Genomic DNA, 23211 nt, shown 5'->3' with positions numbered 1-23211 from the left:
GCGCCGTATTGATGTAAACAGCGGGAATTTCTTCCCCACGTGTTTACATTACGCGTGCGAGCCGCGATCGGCGGCTTGCACACTGTTCACGGAGACACTCTCCGTGAAGCGGCATGGAAAGGCCGCTCGAACGAGCATCCGTTTCCATGCAAAACCATAAACGACCAGCCCACCGCCTAGCGGCGTTAGCTGGTTTTTAAGTGGTGAGCCATGTATCAAAACAAAATATAGAAAAAAAAATGGATGCCTTCAGATTATGAACACATCTAGTACATTACTGTAATTCTAATGGCGAGTCATAGACCCTGTACACCCAGAATCATTATGCTGCTCAAGTATACAGACTGTCTATGAAAGACAAACACTTGAAACCAAAATATCAGCCAGCATGACAGATGTCTTCATTTTTTCTTTTTAGATTATCTGTCAATACAATGATTTAAAGAGACCCTAAACGGAGAGGCATATGGATGTTTCCTTTTAAACAATACCAGTTGCCTGGCAGTCCGGCTGGTCTCTTTAGCCGCAGTAGAGGCTGAATTACAGACCTGAAACAAGCATGCAGCTAATCCAGTCTGACTACCTGATCTGCATGCTTGTTCAGGGGCTGTGGCTAAAAGTATTAGAGACACAGGATCAGCAGGAGAGTCAGGCAACCGGTATTACCGTATTTTTCGGCATATAAGACGCACCTAAGTGGAGAGCAAAAATTAGGAAAAAAAAAAAATTAAACCTAGGTGCGTCTGCAATGCAGGGGCATCTTATGGACCTTTCACCTCCTAAAACTATCTCTAACCTACTCTATCTACACTATCCCCTGCTGCCCTACCAACTAAGCTACATAGCAATTCACTACACAACACTGCACTAACACACCACTTCAATACACTATCCTGCACACTACTTCACTATATTATCCTGCACTAACAACACACCACTACACTATCCTGCACTAACACAACACCACTTCAATTCACTTCACTACACTACCCTAACACTACAACACCATCAATACTACACCTGATCCTGCTGTGGCGCTCCTTTCCCCCTCTCCAGCTGCGATCCTCTTCTCCCTCTGGAAGTTAAGTTCGGTGAAGCTGCTGCCGCCGCTGGGTCCTCTGTTCCTCCTGTGATGAAAATAAAGATAGGAACATCAGCGGCACGTTACCGATAGTTTATGCGCATCGCACTCCCCTTGCATGCACGTGTGCCGCGTCATGTGTGACGTCATGCATGACGCGGCGCACGTGCAGTGAAGACGGGGAGGGAGGCAGCCAGCGAGAAGGACCCAGCGTGTAGCGGCAGGGGGCGGCTTTTCGTGAGGTGCATGGAAGGGGGATTGCGATGCGCATAAACTATCGGTAACGTGCCACTGATGTACCTATCTTTATTTTCATCACAGGAGGAACAGAGGACCCAGTGGCGGCAGCAGCTTCTCCGAACTTGACTTCCAGAGGGAGAAGAGGATCGCAGCTGGAGGGAAGGGGGAAAGGAGCACAGCGGCAGGACGGGTAAGAGCTTCCCTGCACCCATTTTTTTTTGTATCTTTGGCATATAAGACGCACACACTCCCCCCCCCCCCCCGTTTGGGGGAAGGAAAAGTGAGTCTTATATGCCGAAAAATACGGTATTTTAAAAGGAAAAATCCATATCCTCAGTTTATAGAATCCATGTAATCCGCACACTCAATATGAACCAAGTTCAAAGTTTAAGAAGTTCAGAAAATCGTGACACACGCCATTCCATAGACCAACAATTCGTTTCGGGGCCACGCAGGGTCCCCTTTGTCAAGGCAACAAAACACAGAATGGTGTCTCAGTTTAGGTTCCCTTTAATGGCTGCGTCTATGAACATTAAAGATGTCCATACACTAATAGATTTCCACCCAATGTTCCAAAACAATCAAATCCTTTTTGAAAAAAAATTAATTCAGAAGGTACTGATTCCTACCATACACTGCTCATCAATTTCAAATAGATTCCAGCAGGGGGTCTATTGAAAATTGATTGAACTGCAGTGTTGCACTGTTTGATACAGTGCAAAGCTGTAGGCCATCGATCTGCCAATGCTCTTGCCTAGCCCCCAAAAGTTTTTAATTCTCCATCCTGTTTGATCGATACTTTCAATTGATTTTTAGTCAAACCTGATAAAAAAAAAAAATCTGACATTTTTGGGAATCGACTTCCAGCAGATGAATTGAATCTGCAAGAAAAATAGATGTGTATGGCCACGTTAACACCATTGAAGGGAAGAAAAAGAGGGGGGGGAAAAAAAAAACAAAAAAAAAAAAAAAAAGGGAAAAGGAAACTAAGTTTAATGACAGGAAAACTTCATAAAACCAGATTAGGTATAATAAATGAGATGCAAAGTTATACAAAGTTAAGTTTTTATACAAATATATGTAGTTTGAAATTGGACCAATTTAAACATGGGTGGGACTTGATTGGTACATTTTAAAACTGCATATATTTGCATAAAATGTACATACATTTGCATAAACTCAGAAATATTTGAATCTCATTGATTATCCCAAAACCAGATAAGCAGTTATGTGTAAAATGTGCAATTCATGGCCTGGGGTTTCAGGCAATATTAGGGAACCTGTACATGGGCAGAAAGGAAGATCACTGTGCAATTAGGCCCCCCCTTCACATTTCATTTGAAGAAATAGAAGTCAACCTCTTAATGTTAACTAAACTATATGGAAAATACCCACACACTATGGGCCTGATGCACTAACTAGCAGTAATAATACCGGTAAGATCACAGCAGTATACTGCGAGTTACGCCATTAGCGTGACCCACTGTACTCTAGTACTATGCTACAGTAATGTGCCTTACCACAACAACGCTTAAATCATGCAAGTACGACAGGTCGCGGTAATAGCGCAAATCTTGGTACGCTGCTGTGGAAGGATCAGTAATATTGCTATGCTCTGTCTCTGCATGGCAATGTTACTGCAAGTTGCTGCAGCAGACGCTATAAGAGGAGCAGTGTCCATATCCAATCAAATTCTCTAACATGCCAAAAATGGATACTTTCTTAGAATAGGTATGGCTATGAACATTTAACTCAGAACTAGAAAAGAAGAAAAATACCAGAGAAATATTCATGCAATTCACACAAAAATACTTTATATAAGGATTTAATTCTGAAAACATTGGTAGACCGTTTATAAATACACTAATACATAGAGGTAAAAAAATTCAGTTTTCAGTACAGTATTTTAAACAAAAAGTTAAAAAGTGATGAAAATATACAGCAACTGAAAACAAAACAAACAAATGGGCCATTTATGATGGTTTCCTGATGTCTTGAAAGCAGCACAGTATGGATTTGCACATATTTCTGGGTTTATACTACAAAATAGATAAGACTGTAAATGCATAAATTTACTACTAATATGTACAAAATGTTTCAAGTTAATATTTGCACAATGCAGCGATCAGAAGTATACCAAAACTCCTAACATATTAGGAGCTTCTTTTGTTTTTTTTTATTTGCAGGACTAAATTTTGCATTAATTCAGTGGCACAGCTTTAAAATTAGTTTACAATAACCAATTAAAACATTTAATATTAAATAAGACATTACCAACATAAGGTCTACAGTAGAACAGTACTGAAAGTTGTTTGTATGCAGGCATCTCATTTGTATAAATTTTTGTTCCACATTTTGACTGCATTTTCAGACAGATTGCTGACAAAACGCCGTAAACATTTTTTCCCCATGTCAAACACAAAACCTACAAGGCTGATGTAACGTAGTCCAAAGTAAAATAAGTTTGATTTCATTGAAAAGGGAAATTTGAAGCAACCATACAAAATGACAAATGGACTACATTAAATGAGCACCTATGATGGATACATAACCTGATACTTCAAAACACAACTTTATTCAAAACACAGATTATTCAAAAACACAGAAGTACAAAAACCACTATCAAAAGCAATTTGACTAAAATACAGTACCTTTCCATTTTTGTACATAAAATTTACGGTAAGTAAAACTACAGAATAAAACTGTTTACATCTTTTCCCCATCCTATAACAAAAGGATTAATCTTTTTACATACATAATTTACAAATTGGACAATTAAAATAATTTTATAACTGAAACAAGTCAATTTCTAAATTCTTAAAAAAAAATGTACAAGATCTGGCTGCTTGAAAAATTGAGTAAGGCACATGTAGACCACATTTAATGCGAAACAGTGTAACGCAATAAAAAATAGTCACTTAATTGATGTCATACATGGCCCCTTTAGGAGCGATTCAACAAATATACAAATTACAGATGAGTCCAGAGAGGGAACACACAAAAACACCTATCATTTCAATACTGAAAGTAAATTAAAGGGAGATTAACTTTTAAAAATATTAGCTGCTCAAAATGCTCCATGATTAGCCTTGTTTGGTTAAAATTTGTATTGTCGCTTGAAGTGTTAAAAAGCTTCTCTGAGGGAACGATGCTGGGTGGACAACCAAGAAACTTGACTGCCAGTTTTGACAAAACTGGCCATGAAGATTTTTTCAAGTTCCAGTAAGTTAGTGGATCACAGTTATGTTCGAGGACTTCTTCTTCTAGGTATGCCAACACAATATCCTCAGGTAATTTCTCTTTCATGGTCTTAGACTTTTTAATGTTTGCCACAAGGGACCAAATATTGTCGTCCTGGTTTGAAGAATGTTTGTTACAACCATTAAGAACAGGAGCATCATCTGAGGTAGAATTAAGAATTTCCAGTTCCCTGATTAATCCTAGTTTGTACTCCTCGGCTTCCTCTTCAGCAAATAAGGATGCTTTATACCGAGGGTCTAAAAGAGTTGCAAACACATATCTTGGATCATGAAGTGTTGAGGACAAACGACAAACCATAGCTTCCTTAAGCGATTTTAGCATGGTGTCTATTCCCATCGTTTCCTCAAACAGCATTTCAATCTTTCGGTTAAGTATGTGAATCATCGGAATTACCTGACTTAAAGTTGCTGTATGCATGCTCATTTCTTTACTGGCAGCTTCAAATGGTTTCAGTGCATGACAGACAGACTGTATGACCTCCCACTGGTCACAGCTTATCAACTCCCGAAAGTTGCATTCAATTGACATTTCATCAATTGCTCTTTTTTGTTCAATTAACCTTTCCAACATGTGAAAAGAGGTGTTCCATTTCGATGGGACATCTTGAATTAACGGATGTTGAGGCAAACCATATTCCTTTTGGAGCTCCGCTAGCTTCTCTTTTGCTCTTGCAGATCTATGCACACGTTCACATATTTTTCTTGCAATGCTCAGCAGATTTTGAACCATTCTTTGACTTTTAATGGCTTCATTTACAACAAGGTCAACAGTGTGTCCAAAGCACTCAACGCTTGAACGGTCATTTTCATTTAAGGTTTTTCCTATGCTGTGATTATCAGTAACAGTGATGCCTATTTGAAGCCCAAATGCAGTTATCCAGGATTCCCACAAGTACTCAAGATGTTTTTGAACACTGACACCATTATAGTCACAGTCAATTTGGGAAACGTGCAAAAGTGCTGAGCAGTGGTAATCTTCATTGTGTGGCTTAAAAGAGGAATCAAAAGTAACCCAATGAGCAGTAAGCGTTAGGTATTCCCGTGTCTGACTGCTCATCCAGATCCCTGCTGTAAAATGTATAACACCACCCTCAGCTTCTTTCAAATGGGAGACAATTATGTGTTTCACATTTTCATACATTTCTGGAATAGCTGTCCTAGAAAAGTAAGATGGGGATGGCAATGAATATTGAGGTTGAAGGTATTCAAGAAGTCTATTGAAACCAACGTTATCCACAAATGTGTATGGTTGAAGATCAAGTGCAATCATTTCAGCTACAAGACTTGTGATTTTTTTGGCAACAGGGTGAGAGTCACTTAGTTTATCATTGGTTTCATCAAAAGAGGCTGTTAAACCAGAATTTACTGGCAGACGTACATCTACAGATGCTGATGTCTCTGAAACATTGCTTTGCAGGACATTGCTATGAAATCGCTGCAAGTGTCTCAAAAGACAACTAGTGCCTAAATTTGTTGGTTTTTTACCCCTGCTTATTGTGCGTCCACAGTGCATACATATTACTTTTGTTGAATCTGCAGAGCAAATTGAAAAATGATTCCACAGTTTTGAGGTCTTCTTACCATTTGAAGGAACCACAATTTGATTCTCGTGAACAGCAACAGCTGACAAATCTGCAATTTTTGATGAGGAGCACTCTGCAGATGCCAAAGTAGCATACGGCGAATTAGCTAGACTGACATCAAAACTTTTTTGGTTGAAAACTACTTCTGGGTGCCGTCTATACAGATGCCTCATCAAACAACTAGTTCCTAAATCACCATTTTTGCCTCTACTTATCATACAGTTACAATACCTACAGACAGCTTTCAAACTATCATTTGGAGATAATGTAAAATGGAGCCATACCTCTGATTTTAACCTTTTTATAGCTTTTTTATTTTGATGAAACAGGACGGGTGCATCAAATGCTGATGAACGACAATCATTTGGTTTTTCAGGAGAACATAATGATTCATCTACATTTTCTGAGGAATGCAAGACTTGTGTTCCATCATCAATAATTAATTCACCATTAGGAACAGAGTACTGCAAATCTTCTGATGCTCTATCAGGAGACGTGGGTGCAGATTCTTTTCCCATTTTCCCTGGAGAGGTTGCAGCAGAAACAACCTCACCATCTGCTGGCAGGAGAGATGGCAGTAGCGTAGGTGGAATAGAATAAGGAGGTGGCAAACTTGAACCTCCACTATTCTCTTGCAGAACTATTGAACGATGAGCTCGCCACATATGCCTTATCAAGCAGCTTGTTCCCAGGTCTTTTCCATTCTTGCCTCTGCTAAATTCATTCATGCAATGGATGCAAACTGCCTTAGAGTTATCCAGTGGTGACAAATAAAAGTGTTTCCAGACGGCAGACCTTCTCCTAGAACCGGATGAATTTTTATTTGAAACATGCCTCTCTGTGCTATTCTCCACATTATCATCAGACTGACTGTTAAGTATAGCAGAAGGTGAAGCTGTAACATCATCTCTACCATTTTTATCAGATATTGACAAGTCTGAGGAAATTTCATCTGACGAAAGCACAGATGAAGCCTCCTCCATTACCTTTTCTGGTGGAGAAATTTTGGATGCAAGTTTCCTTACTTTTGCAGGTGTGATGCTTGTGTCCACGATATCTGGAGGCTGCAGAGGTAGTACTAAAGTAGGAGAGTATGAGGAGATGCCTGAAGTATTTCCATTTTCAGAGGATAGTACTCTAGGATGTGCCCGTCTTACATGTCTCATGAGGCAACTTGTGCTAAGGTCCTTTTCATTTTTGCCCCGACTAAATTCTTTCATACAGTACATGCATATAGCTTTGGTACTGTCTCGTGGAGAAATAAAGAAATGGTTCCAAGCTGGAGATTTTTTTCGGTTGCTGATATTTTTATTTGTAAGAATGCTTTGTGTAACAGCTTCCATTGCAGCATCATAGAGTGTGGTAGTATACTGAGAAAACAAAACTCCGTAATCTTCCTCATTTTCAGTAGATGCATTTTGTGAGGTATGTTGCTCCTTGTCTTCTTGTTCGTCACTGCTTTCAGTTTGTTTTATGTCATTAACTTCCATTTTTAGCTGTGCATTGATAACATCACTTTGTACTTCATTATCTTGTTCAACTTTTACATGATCCGTCTCCATTTTAGGATGGCAACTCTTAGCAGAATTAAAAATTAAAGCTCATTCATGGAAAATTCTCAGAGTGTCTTCCTAAAGGACAGATTGAAGAAGATTTGTTTTTCCTAGGTCATGAGACTGCAGTCAGTTTGGTCCGCATGAACATCCTATAAGCCAATGGGTGATGTATCATAGGGAATTCTCCTATGTGAGTAGTATTAGTGTCATCTGGAGTTTTTCCATTCTTCACCTACAAAGAAAACAAACATTTGTTTACTTAAGAATAAAACCAGATCTACAGTAAGTAATTTTCACATATAAATAATTTAATAGTACTTAATTGCATTTTCATACCACTACGGTAGGTATATTATAAACAGGTTTTCAATTACTATATATGTCTAAAGAAGAACATGCAAGCCAGAAGCCAAGAGTGTGTCAGATATACAGTACTATCTCGTTATAGTAAGCCACTGGATATAGTTAACTCAGTCCACAGGTCCCAGCAAATGCATCTGTATAATTATTCTATGTATGACCAATTCTGATATAGTAAACAACTTTTCCTGGTCCTTTGGAGTTTACTATAAAGGCATTAACGGACACTGCACAGTCCACACAACCCACAGCAGAATGTGGTTCTGTGTTGAAAATATGACATCTGCATAAATGCAAAGGTGGGCAATGAGTGCAAGAGGGTGTTGGCAGGTACTAAGAATGATTGGGGGGGGGGGGGGGGGGGGGGGACAGATAGGAGTTCTTCAGGGATACACAGCCACTTCCGCAGCAGAGGAAAAGGGATTTAGGATTGTGGAAAACTGGGAAGTCTAAGGCCAAGTACAGACTTTAATGCTGTTACGAATGACTATAGTATAATGATCTTTCATCCGACAATCACGGAAGAATTTTTAGCGAACTTTCATGAAATATAATGGATGAACGATATCAGTAAGAGGTAATTTTAGGTTGAAACTGAAGAAATTGAGGGTCGTAAATGTGACATTTCTGGCAAGTGACAGACGCTTAAAGGGATAAAACCGCCGCTTACATTCATATGAATGGAAGTGGTTTTTAATGATGGTACAGTCATTTGCGTAAACCCAGAGGTGGATCCTGTCTCGCGGCAGCCATGTCCCCCTGCGGCGGTCAAACCCAAAGCGATGCAATGACTGAATAAAAAGTGCTGCTGAAGATTGCTAAATGCTCTTCTGCTCAGCAGCAGAAAAGCAATTGGCACCAGCTAAAGAACCGGAATGTGTGTGAATTCATATTCTGGGAGTGTCTGGTTTCAGGAGTGCTGGCACATGGTTCTACAATCTATTAGATTTCAGACATTAGAACATGCCTGAAATCTAGTGAATGATTATTTAAGAAATACCCTACCAAAAGCAAAACCACAAGTTCAGTGCTCAAGTAAAAAGCTAGGAAATCCCCAATAGCAAAAAAAGCTGTAAAAACTCAGACATGACAGTCCCACGGAGCAGAATGTATATATTAAATGGAGCAACTGACAGACAGATAAAATGGACATCCTTTAAAGGATACATGAGATGAAAAGTACTGCAGCTTTACTTACCTGGGGCTCCCTTCATCCTACACAGAATGCTCCTAGGCACTGGCCACGTGCACCAGAAGCCGCCGACCCCAGAGGGGACACCAGAAGACTGCTTGACATCGGAATTGCAGCACAGGACATAGAGACATCTAGGGGCTGGAGGAAGCCCCAGGTAAGTAAAGCTGCAGGACTTTTTCCTATCTCATGTAGCCTTTAAAGGGAACCTTAACTGAGAGTGATATGGATGTTTCTTGTTAAACAATACCAGTTGCCTGGCAGTCCAGCTGATCTCTGTGGCTGCAATAGTGGCTGAATCACACCCTGAAACAAGCATGCAGCTAATCCAGTCTGACTTCAGTCAGAGCACCTGATCTGCATGCTTGTTCAGGGGCTGTGGCTAAAAGTATTAGAGACACAGGATCAGCAGGCGATTCAGGCAACTGGTATTATTTTAAAAGGAAACATCCATATCCTCAGTTTAGGTTCCCTTTAAGGCAGACATTGACCAAAATAATTTTTCCCTTCCAATCTTTATTACCCTCTCCCTCTCTGGGGTCTTATATACAATAATAAATAATAAACACTATATATTGAAATAGAGTAATGCATACTGTATCGCTGGTAAATTGCCTCTCAAAGATGTACAGCCATCTGACTTAAATCAGAGAGTTTAGCCTTTCAGTATGACGTTCCACAGGGACGAAGTTATATGTACACTGACTTAACTCTAGGGAGTTCTGTACTCATGAAAGCATTGTCCTCACCCTCCTAAAGTGGAGTTATGGTTGCCAAAGTGTGTGTGAGTGTGCCTGTCTGTCTTGTCTGGACTCGGATGCAAAAATACCTCCTGCAAGCCTCTATGGTACAAAATTGTTTTAGGCTAGGTTTACACTTGTGCCCTGCAGAACGGATCAGTTTAAAATGGATTCGTTTTTGTAAACAAATTTTTTTTTCTCTCCGTTTTGAGAGAAAATGGCTATTTTGCAGGGACGTTTCTAGTCCGAGGAAACGTCCCCAGCCGTTGCCGTGGGGGGGTGGGGGATCCGTTTTTTACTTGGGTGAGGGCAGCTGCTATTTTTAACATTAGTATCCGGGGCTCTGTTTTTCATCAGCGCTGGAAATCGGAGCCACGAATAAGTTTTCGGACCTAGTGTGAACTATGCCTTACAGCGGATCTGAACTCACAACTGTCTCTTTGTAGTAAACAAAAAAAAAAAAAAAAAAAAAGTGCTTCAGCATAATAACCTTTACAAGAAAACAGCTGAGAGATCAAATTACACTGGTGATTAGTTACAGATGAGGGAGAATTAGACAGGCTAAACTCTCTAAATACAAACAGGGTGCATTTCTCTTTTCCTTCTGTCCTCTGCAAGAGTTAAGGTCCACTTTAATGCAATTATCTTTTAAACAGCCATGACATCATAGTACAACGTCTTTGCGATAACTGTTTACCAAGCCTGTTCAATGCCCACCAACACTGCGCGTTTTGAATACAAATGCACATATTCAGATACAGGGAAACCCCTTTCTTACCAGTGCTTACTAACGGAGTTGGTAGATAATTCCAAGTTGATACAGATGTTATGCAGCTTGAAACAACCAAATGCTGCAGTGGCTGGATTTAATTGGTGCATTTTCAAATTGTAGAGATTAGCATTAACTCAGAATATTTGCATCTGCTTGGCCACCCCCACAGACTTAAGGTTCGTATACACGTCCGATAAAGATCGTTCGTTACGAACGATTCGTGACGTTTACACGATATTCAAATTAGACTGAAAAGATCGTTCGTAATGAACGATTGTGTACACACGTGAACGATATAAGTATAAAGTACTGAACGACGAACGATAAAAAAATGCGTGCGCAAACGGAAGTGACGTTATGACAGGCAATAAGAACATGCGTTATCGGACGATCTTTGTACACACTGCAACGATTGAACGATTATCTTTCGAAAAAATCCGCCGGGTTGGATCGGTCCGATTGAACGATAACGATCGTTATCGTTCACAAAAACGATCGTTCACACTTTTTGAACGCACGATTATCGTTCCGATTGTCGTTATCGTTCGTTTTTGAACGATCGTTATCGTACGTGTGTACTCAGCTTTACTCCATCTATAGAGGTTCGCAAAAAAAATGCACAGTTGGTGGGCCATGAAAATAGATTTGGGAAATAATGACCTATAACTAAGTGTTAGTCTAAGAAGCTATTGCACAGAAAAATGCTACATGCAGTGTACGGTACCTGATGAAATCTTTTCTACAAGCATATCTTCTACAACCTTAACACTTAGGAGGATGTCCACATGCATCACCTAATGAACAAAAAACACCAGATTATTACCACAGCTATAGTATAGCAGCATAACCGTTGCTTCGGTCATTTAAAATTAAATTCTCAGTACACAACAGTATACCTGAAGGATGTAGTGTCTGGCCAAGCATATCCTCCCGCTGTATCTAATTGTTAAAGCTTTCAGTTCTAAAAACAATGCAGGGTTCCAAGCTGGAAGTGAAGTTATTTACAACCCAATGACTGAAAATAGTGTCATAAGGAAGTAAAGGAGCAAATGTGCTCTCCCAACCCTAAGGGCCCATTTACACCAGAAGCGCTTTTCTGCGAGTTTTGCAATTAAGTTTTAAAATCGCTCTCATTCACGTTCATTAAAATCACAGCGATTTTCACATACGCGTTTGCGAAAATGCTAATCACAGAACGCTCAGAAAAGCGCTTCTAGTGTGAATGAGCCCTCAAGCTCTATCTATATCTGTAGCTGTCTATCTATATTATATACACACACACAAAGATCTTTGGCTTCAATAAGTAATTTACTTGGACCAAGCACACTGCCAGAACACCCGATATGTATACTTATGGGTCAGCTACGTTAAAGCAGACTGACTAACAACCTTGGTTTTTTTTTTTAAGCCATAAACTTTTACAATTTTGATATGCCATCTAAAATGGTTCAGCGATGGTAAACGACAGACTCCGTGCTCGTCGTTTAAATGCTGGCCTTTCAAAATCATGCAACTGAGTCTTGACTACTTGAGTGGGTTAGCAAGCTTGAGAAAGAGGAGACTCCCCTCGAAATGTTGCATTGTGGCTGACCTTTGCTGTATCCTGCAAGATGCCTTAATAAAAGAGCTGGGATTTACTGAAGACTGACGGGTCAAGATTGCTACTTGTTAGGACGTCTGGGCGGAAGTTTCATGACCAGAGCATGTCGCACTTTATTTGGTTGGGTGCTGCCTACACGTTCGCCTTCTACTTTCAAAAGAATGGACAGCCATCAGTATGATCACTTAGCGGCAATAACTGGCATTTGTGCAAACACTGCGTTTTAATCCTCATTTTCCCCATCTTCTGCCTGGTGCCTAGCAGATCCTGGAAGCAACATATTGCTTCCAGGATTGTTTACTGCCACACTTTCGTGCCCCCCTGCGAGGATGCAAGCCGCCACATGTCGCGACAAATGCTTTTCTACAGGTTTGCAGAAAAGAATTGAAGAAAGATGCTGGGCTGTCACAGGTAGCTGTTTCAGACATCCAGACAAACAGCCCTTATAGCTGGTACACAGCATGCAATTTTCCGTTAGATAGATGGGTTGAAAGAATTTCCGACAGGTTCGATCTGATTTCCGATATGGTTTCTGATCGATTTGTATAGAAGTGATGAGAAAAACAATCGAAATCAGATCGGTCGGAAATTATCGACCCATCTATCTGATGGGAAATTGCATAGTGTGTACCAGGCTTTACAGCTTGCAATCACTTTTAACTTGAAATCTCACTATCACTTGAATCTTATCTCAAATTTGACGGCAGAGCTCTGTGAGCCAGTCTGGAGCCGTTATCTTTGGCTCCTGACCCCGTGATCACTGTGAGCCAATGCCATTGGCTCACACTGATGACAGGATCAGGAGCCAATGTAATCTGTTCTTGATTGGCTCACAGAGCTCAGCCATCATAGCGACAGGCCTGCAGTGATGTGTTAGCGGTGTGACTGGCAGGAGTGGCGGGTCTGTGCAGCAATTTGTTGGCAAGCCGCATTTTTTTTGGTACCAGCAGTCTTAGATCCTTAAAGAAACTCTGAGGTCTCTTTTTACATGCTTTTCTCATATAATCCTTTTCAGCATGAATGCCCCAGTAGATTCGCCGCATCCGATTTATTGCTTTGTAATAACCCTGCAAAGCTCCGTAGCTCGCACTGCTTAACTTCTTCAAAGAGGCAGAGCTATAAGCTGTAGCTCTGTCTCCTCCGCTGTCAATCTCTGCGGATCGCCGTCTTTCACTGAGAGGGGCAGGGAGGAAGTGGAGATTGATTGCGGAAAGGCTGAGCTACAGCTCAATGCTCAGCCTGTCCAGGGCAGCACAATCTGTGACCAGCAAAGTCGTAGAACTTTGCTGGTCTATTACACAGCAATAAATCACCCATCTGCCGTGGGGATGCGGCGATTCAAGTGGGGCATTCATGCTGAAAAGGATTATTTGAGAAAAGCAGTTAAAAAAAAACAAGTAAAAAAAAAAAAACACGAGACTTTAGAGTCTCTTTAAGGGGCCAGAGACTGCTGGTATGCAAGTGGTTAACCACGATGCCGTTGCAATTGTTAAAAGTTAAACGCATAAAGTGTGGAAGGGCCCTAATGCAATTTTTCTATGGAGAGGTCACTTACAGTAGGTATTATCTGACAGATTGAGAACAACCCATGAGATATACAAGTTCAAAACCTATCCATATTAATTTCACACTATGAAGGTTGGGGAAAAAAAAAAAAAAAAAAAAAAAAAAAAAAAAAAAAAAAAAAAAAAAAAAAAAAACCGCACACTTAACAGGGCTGTGGAGTCGGAGTAATTTTGGGTGCCTGGAGTCGGGAAAAAATGCACCGACTCCTAATGAATTTAAACTGCAATTAAAATAGAAAATATGATAAAATGTTTTATTTCTCAGATAGTCATCATAAATCATTATATATACAGTAATAGCTGTGCTTAGTCCACAAAAATGAAATAAACCAATCAAAATTAGTTACTTGTGCTGCTTCAATAAAGCAGGCCCCGTATTTTTAAAGTCAGATATACATATCTGTGACTGTACAGTATATATGATGTGTACACAGGAATCTCATACATACTAAAAAAGCCTGATGTGTAGCTGTGTCTCTAATAGAGATGGTCAATGAGATGGAAATAATTCTGTGTTGATGCTGATTTATGCAAATGTATGCACTCTGCTCATGAAATCAAATAATTTGATATGTTAAAATTTGGTTTGGAGACTACGAATTAAAGGGTACCTGAGACAGATGAAAATAAAAAAAAGTGTTATACATACCTTGGGCTTCTTCCAGCCCCCTTCAGGCTAATCAGTCCCTCGCTGTCCTCCTCCGCCACCTGGATCTTCTGCTATGAGTCCTGGTAATTCAGCCAGTCAGCGCTGTCCGGCCACTTGCCGCTCCTACAGCCAGGAGCATTCTGCACCTGCGCAATAATGCTGCGCAGGTGTAGTACGCTCCCGGTGGAGTGTGTGCATGCAAACTAAGCAAGACTGGCTTAAGTACCTGGACTCATAGCAGAAGATCCAGGTGGTGGAGGACAGCGAGGGACTGATTAGCCTGAAGGGGGCTAGAGGAAGCCCCAGGTATGTATAAAACTTTAATTTCATCTGTCACAGGTTTACTTTTGTTACACAGTAGTACTATACTATACATATGCACTCCCCACAGAGATGCAGGGAATCCACTGAGAATGTTGTGCACATTGAACACAGAGGTGTCTTTCGCATTGAGGAGTTGGTCAATTTTAGGGAGTCAGAGTCATTAATTTCATAAACTGAGGAGTCGGATGATTTTTGTACAAAATCCACAACCCTGTTAAGTATTAGACTAAGGAGTCCGAGTTGAGGAGTCGGGGCCATTTTGGGTACCAGGAGTCGTGGTTTCATAAACTGAGGAGTCGGAAGATTTTTGTACCGACTCCACAGCCCTGATTTAATCTGCTGGAAATCTATGCCACAAAGGATGCCCTATCGATTTCCATATCGTATTGGCAGCAAATCTCTCACTTGTCTTGCCAACGCGCGTCCTCCGGTGTCCAGTGTGTTTCTCCATTCTGTGGGGCGCCTCCTCCCAGTGCCTTCTGCCTGTGTGTCATGTGACCAAAAAAAAAAAAAAGTTCAATCACTAGAAGTTTGGCATCATACATGCCAGACCTCTGGGGGTGGAACTTCAGCTTTTGACACTTGACTCAGGGAGAGAAGGGACAGATAGGAGGCACCCTGCACCATGAAGAAACACAATGAACAACGGAGGCATGAAGAAAAGCTGCCAGACAACAGAGTATGCTTATCGACAGGACAGGTAAGAGCTCTGCTGCAAACACCCGGAAAGAGCACAGATGTAACGCATCGTGAAGCTTTGTAACATCCAGCTGTGGCATTTTCCCGTCCAGTGAATTAGAACTGCACCACAACTTCCCATGTTGATGCCGCAGGTCATAACGTACGCACAAAAATCGGTTTGTGCACATGTTCTGTGATGTGAAAGAGCCCTAAAGGAAGTTCACGTGATGACATACAGTGGTGGTGTCACTGCCCGTCAGCTGCCACTATATGGGACCAATGTTTGCAGGCAACGCAAAGACACCTTACGCAGTGTTCCCCAACCCTGTCCTCAAGGCCCACCAACAGTGCATGTTTGTGGAAATCCACAGAGGTAGTAATCAGCTCTGCTGAGACCCTAATTACAGGGGAGATGCCAGCTTCAAAAGCTTTGTTGGACTTGATAGAGTAAAGAAACCCTTAAGTTGCCCATACACTCGTCAGATTGGCAGCAGATAGATAAATGCATCTGATGATCTATCTGATGCGTTTTTAGAACATTTTTTTACCAGGATAGAATTCCAATAGATTTCAGTTTGAAATCTATTGGAATTCTATCTGATGGCATTTTTTGCCATCAGATTTCCATTAAAGAGACTCTAACATTAAAAAGATCCCCTGGGGGGTACTCACCTCGGGTGGGGGAAGCCTCCGGATCCTAATGAGGCTTCCCACGCGGTCCTCTGTCCCACGGGGGTCTCGCTGCAGCCCTCCGAACAGCCGGCGACTGTGCCGACTGTCAGTTCAATATTTACCTTTGCTGGCTCCAGCGGGGGCGCTGTGGCGGCTTTCCGTTCCGAACTACACGGAAATACCCGATCTCATTCGGGTCCACTCTACTGCGCAGGCGCAGGAAACTTGCGCCTGCGCAGTAGAGCAGATCCGACGGCGGTCGGGTATTTCCGTGTAGTTCGGAGCCGACAGAGCACATGCGCAGGAGCCAGGAAGGTAAATATTGACGTCACCGCTGCACGGACTCCACGGAGGGCTGCAGCGAGACCCCTGACGGATGGAGGACGGCGTGGGAAGCCTCATTAGGATCCGGAGGCTTCCCCCACCCGAGGTGAGTACCCCCCAGGGGATCTTTTCATGTTACAGATCCTCTTTAAGGCCAGTGCAAACTGATAAGCAATCTCATCAGATCGACCTAAATTTTCCATCCTGCCAGCTCGATGGAAATCGATCGAAATCGGCCATCGATCGGTCGGTCAACCGATTTGCAAACGATCAGAAAATCGGCTGAGTGTATGGGCCCCTTTAGAGGAGGGGATTTTGGCAAACAGCTCTTTCAACTTGAATCCCGTGGGATCTTTAACCTAGAAGAGAATGGGCTGGAAGAGAGGAGTGTAAGGATACTCAACATGGCATTTGCGGCATCCATTGCTTCTGCAACTTGCTACTTAGTGCCCCATCCTTGAAAATGCTGTGAGAGCAGCGAAACATGTTGGATATATTGGACACCTAGTGTGCCAGTGCCACCCTCACTACAGCATCTGACCTGGGCATCAGATTGCATAACCTCTGCCGTATGGGATCAATTCCAACCCTGGATGGGCAAAAACTAGCTCTGCTTTTATAACTTGATGAACTTTTGGAGTATCTATTTACACTTTATGGGCCTCTACAGTCTGGACTTCATATCATGGATCAATATCATGCAACTATTGGTGTGGCCCTTTCGGTCACATGTACTTTACATCTGGTCTCCACTGCATTTGCATTATTGGCACCCTGCAACTGTGTGGGTCAATGAGTTTATGGGCATTTGTAGTTGGACTGTACCAGGAATTTTGCCATTATTGGAGGTACATTTCCTTTAAGAAAGTTACTTTGCAGGGCTTGGACTTCCATGACAGGCATGGGGACTGCAGCCCCAAAGTTTACCTGTTTGGATGGTGGCACTATACTTTTATTCTTGTTTTTTTATATACTATATGTGAGTTTACATGTTTGTGACTAATAGTCATTAGTAAAATATTTTTTGATACTCATGCACCCAAGAGCCAATCCCGTTCTTTTTCTTCATTTTATTACCTCACCTGTGCAGGGGGGCTGTGGCTTTCTGCAAAACATGCAGGGCTGTGGAATCGGAGTCAAGGAGTCGGACGTGGGGCAATTTTGGGCACTCAGAGTTGGAGAAGTTGATTTCATAAACTGAGGAGTCGAATGATTTTTGTACAAATTCCACAGCCCTGTTAAGTACTAGACTAAGGAGTCGGAGAATTGGGCTATTTTGGGTACCCGGAGTCGTGGTTTCATAAACTGAGGAGTCGGAGTTGGAAGATTTTTGTACCGACTCCACAGCCCTGAAAACATGTACTGTTGGTGGGCCTTGAGGACAGGATTGGGGAAGTCTGCCTTACAGCATCCAGCCACTAGATGTTACATGTGGCAGCTGATCAAACACATGCGTATATATGGTCACACATCCATCCATCCATCTATCTATCTACATACACACATACACACATCAGGTACAGCAACTGAATAGCAATCGATTAATGGTTGTCAGATAGGGATGATCAAGGAGTTGCAAATAATTCTATGTTAGAAGATTATACAAAATTTGTATTCAAATCTATAGCAAGAGTTTCTGTACCATGCTAGCCAAACAAATTATGTCAGTATAGAAAAAACAAAGCCAAAGCTTACTGACCACCTAACTGCTAAATAGTAACCAGCACAACAGTCCTCTCCGTATTTACCATTTACCTGCAGTGTTTTACTTCAGCTAACATCTGGAAATATGTCTGAAGAAGACCCCTGAAAGCTTTACTTAATGTAACTTTATCAGTTGAAAATGTTGATAATTTGAATAATGTAGGAAGAAAAAAAACAAACTAATTCTGCCAAGGTGGAATTAGATCCATTTTCAAACTGCATATATTTGCATAATCCTCAACTCAAAATGATTTGCATCTCATTGACCATCCCTATTGTCAAACAGATGAAACACCTCACATTTACATATACTGTACAAGATTTCTCACTTGCTTCACCTCTCCTCTGGAATCCCATTCCACAACACATCCGTCACTTCCAACCTCTTTGAAAAACTTTAAATTGCTGCCTCAAAACTAATTTAATCCAACAAGCATAAACAAACTCAGGTCCCCCTTCCACCCCTGGCAAAGTTGTACTCCTTACTAGATAACCTGAAAACACACTGCCTCTAAGTATGCGTATTGTATACTGGCCCCACCTCGTCCCCCCCCCCCCCCCTGCATTCTTTTAGATTGCAAGGACCTTATTAGAATTTGTTATTCATTATGTTACATTTGTCACTGTAAATACCAATTCTGTATTTTGTACCAGTATCTATTTGGTGTGTGTGTGTGTGTGTGTGTGTGTGTGTGTGTGTGTGTGTGTGTGTGTGTGTGTGTGTGTGTGTGTGTGTGTGTGTGTGTGTGTGTGTGTGTGTGTGTGTGTGTGTGTGTGTGTGTGTGTGTGTGTGTGTGTGTGTGTGTGTGTGTGTGTGTGTGTGTGTGTGTGTGTGTGTGTGTGTGTGTGTGTGTGTGTGTGTGTGTACGTACACTAGCAGATCAGGGAGATCCCTGTGTTTACCACTAGCAAATCAGGGGTGTATATATACACAAGCACTGTTTACTTACTGCCGCCAATCGTGATTCCCGTGCCGTTTCTGGTCACCATATTCCTGTTCTGTGATCAGGGCGTGAGAATCAATTGATTCTCAGCCCCGATCACTGTGCCATTATGAATGGGAGAGCTGCATCTCTCATTCATAAGCCCAAGGAAACTGATAAACATTTTTGTTCCTATCTGCTGTAAAAACAGCAGGCAGCGAACTAAGTTTAGTGCCATCTTGTGGCCAAAAAGTAAAATACAGCCAAATACACCCAAATATACCATAAGACACTTTTATATTCAAACTTTTATTAAATATTTTTAACCCCTTCCACCCCTAACCCATAATTACCAAAATAAAACTTGTAAACTAAAAATAAATAAATAATAAAAAAAAAAATTGGTACTATTCCGTTAGACGGGTGCAACCACTAGGTGGCGTTAATTACTATTCTACCTCCAGGCCGCCATGTATAGTAGGAAAAGATGTAACTCTGCTGCCAGTGATCACTGGTGTTTTATCGCCCTAGTGGTTGCGCCTGGCTAACGGAAAAGAAACAAAGATTACAACATAAAACAAAAAAAAACAACTACATATAGTTAGCGACTTTTTAAATATGTATGTTATAAGGGTATATTACAGTTGCTTATTATTTCTATAGCATAAAAAAAAACAGTAAACTGAAAAAAATACACCTTTATTTCCAAATAAAATATCGCCATACATTGTACAAGAGAATTTAAAAGTTGTAATAACTGGGCCAAATAAAATGTGTCCGCTTTATCTGCAATAGCAGATTTTAATTCTTAAACTACAATGACTGAGAAATGATCAATTTTTGCTATTTTTTCTTCTTACCTGTAAAATGCATATATAATAAAATAATTCTTAGCAAAAATTACTGCCCAAAGAAAGCCTAGTTTGTCCTACAAAACAAAAAAAAAAAAAAAACACACACACATATACATACATACATACATACATACATACATACATACATACATACATACATACATACATACATACATACATACATACATACATACATACATACATACATACATACATACATACATACATACATACATACATACATACATACATACATATATAGTTTCAGTGTGATAAGCAGTTATAAAGTTATTGGCAAATGAATGGGAGAAGCGTTATGTGAAAATTGCTCTGGTCTTTAAGTGAAAAAAAACCTGTGGTAGGGAAGTGGTTAAGAATGGTAACTGTCCATCTGAAATGGCCTTCAAAATGTAGCTTCAATGTAAATTTCCAAAACATGCAGGCCACGATTCGATCAGGTTTTGATCCCACAAAAGTTGTAGATTTTCAGATCAGTCATGGCATACTGTACTTCCTCAGAATCAGAAAAGAAACTACAAGAATGCCAGTTATGTACTTACATGAGTAATGTGCATGGTCCAGCAGGTACTGCAGAATGTGCTCCACCGGATCATCTGGGTCTGAGATCTAGTCAGGGTTGGTTCACACTGGGGTGCTTTTCAGCACTTTGCTGATCGCCGGCAATCAGCAAAGCACTGTTACTAATGTATCCCTATGGGATAATTCTCACTGAATCGTTTTTTTGCGATTAGCATAAATTGCAAACATGCAACAATATGGGGGCCGATTGAGATGTGATTCTCATTATAATGAACAGGAATCACAAACGCAAATTGCAGCAAACTTAATTTTGTGGCGCAACCGCAATTTGCGTTCCAAGTGTTAACCAGCCCTCACAGTATGAATTCTGCAATGGCCACCGAACCATGCACAGTGCTATGGCATGGGAGATAGATGGGACCTCCAACTACCCTGTTTGTAATACACCACCATACATTTTTGCATGTTGTTTGAGAGAGAGTGTGTAGCTAGTATGGTTGGAATTTCCAGAGAATGCTGACATTGGAGAACAGCCACCAATTGCATTACTAGAACTTCTCAGTGAGGTTTCCTGATGGGTCACCTCAACCATACTAGCACTACATACACTACTCAACCATACTAGCACTACATACACTACTCAACCATACTAGCACTACATACATGGAATTTCAGCACTAGTATGTTTGAGGTGACCAACCGGGAAAACTCCTTGGGAAGGGCCAATAATGTAATTGGTTGCTGTTTCAACTGCTCTCCAATGACAGCACCCTCTGGAAAGGTTAGGATTCAGGCAGGTTGTAGTAATAACTATGCCCACACTATTCACTGTGATCGGAAAACTGTTCCCCACAAGGATTTCCCAGTGGGTCACCTCAATCATACTTTCGCTGACATTTCATAAACACCAACACTCAGCAATTTTAAAACTGAAATTTCTAGTTCAGCCTCTATTTATACAGCGCCAACATCCTGCATAGCGCTAACAGTTCAATCAAAACATCCAGCAACGCAAGTACAAACACATACACAGTGTAATTCAAAACATCAGCAATACTGGTGACATGTTAAAATTGATAAAGTACAGCAGACACACTAAGGGGAGGATTCTTCCCTTGTAAGCTTACAAATATTTATTCCCCCTAAAGTAGAAAATAAAACACGTCACCTTCAATACACAAATATATAAAAAAAGACAAAAATAGTAAATTGCTCCCAACCACTGACATTCATATTAACACACACACACCATTCGCAGAACCATATCCTGAAAGCACACTTTAACGCAGGGACATTGTAAACTCCCATGGTGGATTTGCACAACAAACTGAGTACAACCTCCCCCGACGCCACTATTGTGAATCATTTATGGAGCACACAACAGCTGCGCTACGCCAGGCTGATAAGGTGACACTTCTTACCCTTCTCTCCTGCTACAACTTACCACTCTGTGACATTGTATCCACAACACAGGGCACTTGCTGAGCGTCTGGATGAAGAGCTGGAGTAAATATCGTCCCCATGTGGAAGCGGAGCTGCGTGTAGGCAGCTGCAGAGTGCACAATAGAGATGGGTGGATTGTAGGTCAGAGTGTGTGTGGTCAGGCCTTCCTCGCTTTACCCCTCCTCAAACCGGAACTCCAGCCATAAACTGACTCCGGTCCCCAAGCTGCCTACCTCTGTCCCACACACAGCACAGTCCACCAGCACTCAATGGCCAGCTATGTACCCCCGCTACACACTCACTGCCCGCAGCTTGCCAACTCTACTTCCTGCTACCCATTCATTACTTTAATGCTTTGTCTCCCTCCCGTTCCCGCGACGCTCCGTCCGACGGCGAGATTGGATTAAAGGCGGAGCGCAATCTGCGTACGGCTACGTCAATGAGTCAAAGGTTCTCAAAATGGCCGCTTCCTCGAGGGCGCGAGCGTGCACGTTATAATTACTAATGGTTCCTGGAGTTCGCGGGTGCGCGCTTAGTCTCCGCCCCCCGACCCCTCTCACACTGTAGAGATGGGAAGTTCGGATCTTTTCAATGATCCGGATGATTCGAATCGGATCATTGAAGAGATCCGGATCTTTGATCCGAATCTCGGATCATTTTACTACCGGAAGCATTCGGGGGTGAAATGAACAGCAGGACAGGTCTGTGGACAGGAGAAGGGGAGGGGGGTGGACACACAGAGAAGGGGAGAAGATGGACAGAGGGCAGGGAGTGGACAGAGAAGGGAGGAGGGACGAGCAGAGAGCAGAAATGTTTGCACGTAATACCCACATGCTGAAGTCATATGCTTTACATATATTTCACCTATATGTTCATCTGTACACTTTGAAAGAAAAGGTCGCACAGTGAAAGAAAGCATTCCCAGAAGATAAGTGCAGCTGTTTAGTGCTGAGTGCAGGAGGATTATATTGCCTTTCAATCACACTGTCTGCAAAGTTACTGAGCTGTGCTGAGCTGAGCCAAAAGCTTCCCATGTGTTCACTGTGCAGCACAACTACGGAACAGCCAGCCTATAATGGGCAGCACGTTACAGCCAGTATGTGTGCTCTACACATATCTGGCAGTGGCACCCATGTCCCCTCTCTCTC

The 23211-nt window shown here is 41.6% G+C and overlaps 1 protein-coding gene across 2 annotated transcripts; it reads right to left on the bottom strand.

Annotated features, from left to right (window-relative positions):
- Positions 1–3130: 3130 nt before the first annotated feature.
- On the bottom strand, positions 3131–22560 carry ZBED4 (zinc finger BED-type containing 4). 2 transcript variants are annotated; one of them, XM_068276337.1, is made up of 3 exons: positions 22065–22560; positions 11509–11578; positions 3131–7952 (listed from the first exon to the last, which is right to left on the bottom strand). In XM_068276337.1, the coding sequence occupies exon 3, from the start codon at positions 7724–7726 to the stop codon at positions 4337–4339; it is 3390 nt and encodes a 1129-aa protein (XP_068132438.1). In that variant the 5' UTR covers positions 7727–7952; positions 11509–11578; positions 22065–22560; the 3' UTR covers positions 3131–4336. The 2 variants fall into 2 exon arrangements, with proteins under 2 accessions (XP_068132438.1, XP_068132439.1); XM_068276338.1 differs by lacking the exon at positions 11509–11578.
- Positions 22561–23211: the final 651 nt, after the last annotated feature.

This window comes from Hyperolius riggenbachi, chromosome 3 (genome assembly GCF_040937935.1).
Source record: "Hyperolius riggenbachi isolate aHypRig1 chromosome 3, aHypRig1.pri, whole genome shotgun sequence".
Taxonomy (NCBI): Eukaryota; Metazoa; Chordata; class Amphibia; order Anura; family Hyperoliidae; genus Hyperolius; species Hyperolius riggenbachi.
This window is presented reverse-complemented; position numbering and strand designations above follow the sequence as displayed.

Excerpts from the sequence above, each read along its gene's own strand:
- ZBED4 (XM_068276337.1), bottom strand. The coding sequence starts at position 7,726 with ATGGAGACGGATCATGTAAAAGTTGAACAAGATAATGAAGTACAAAGT.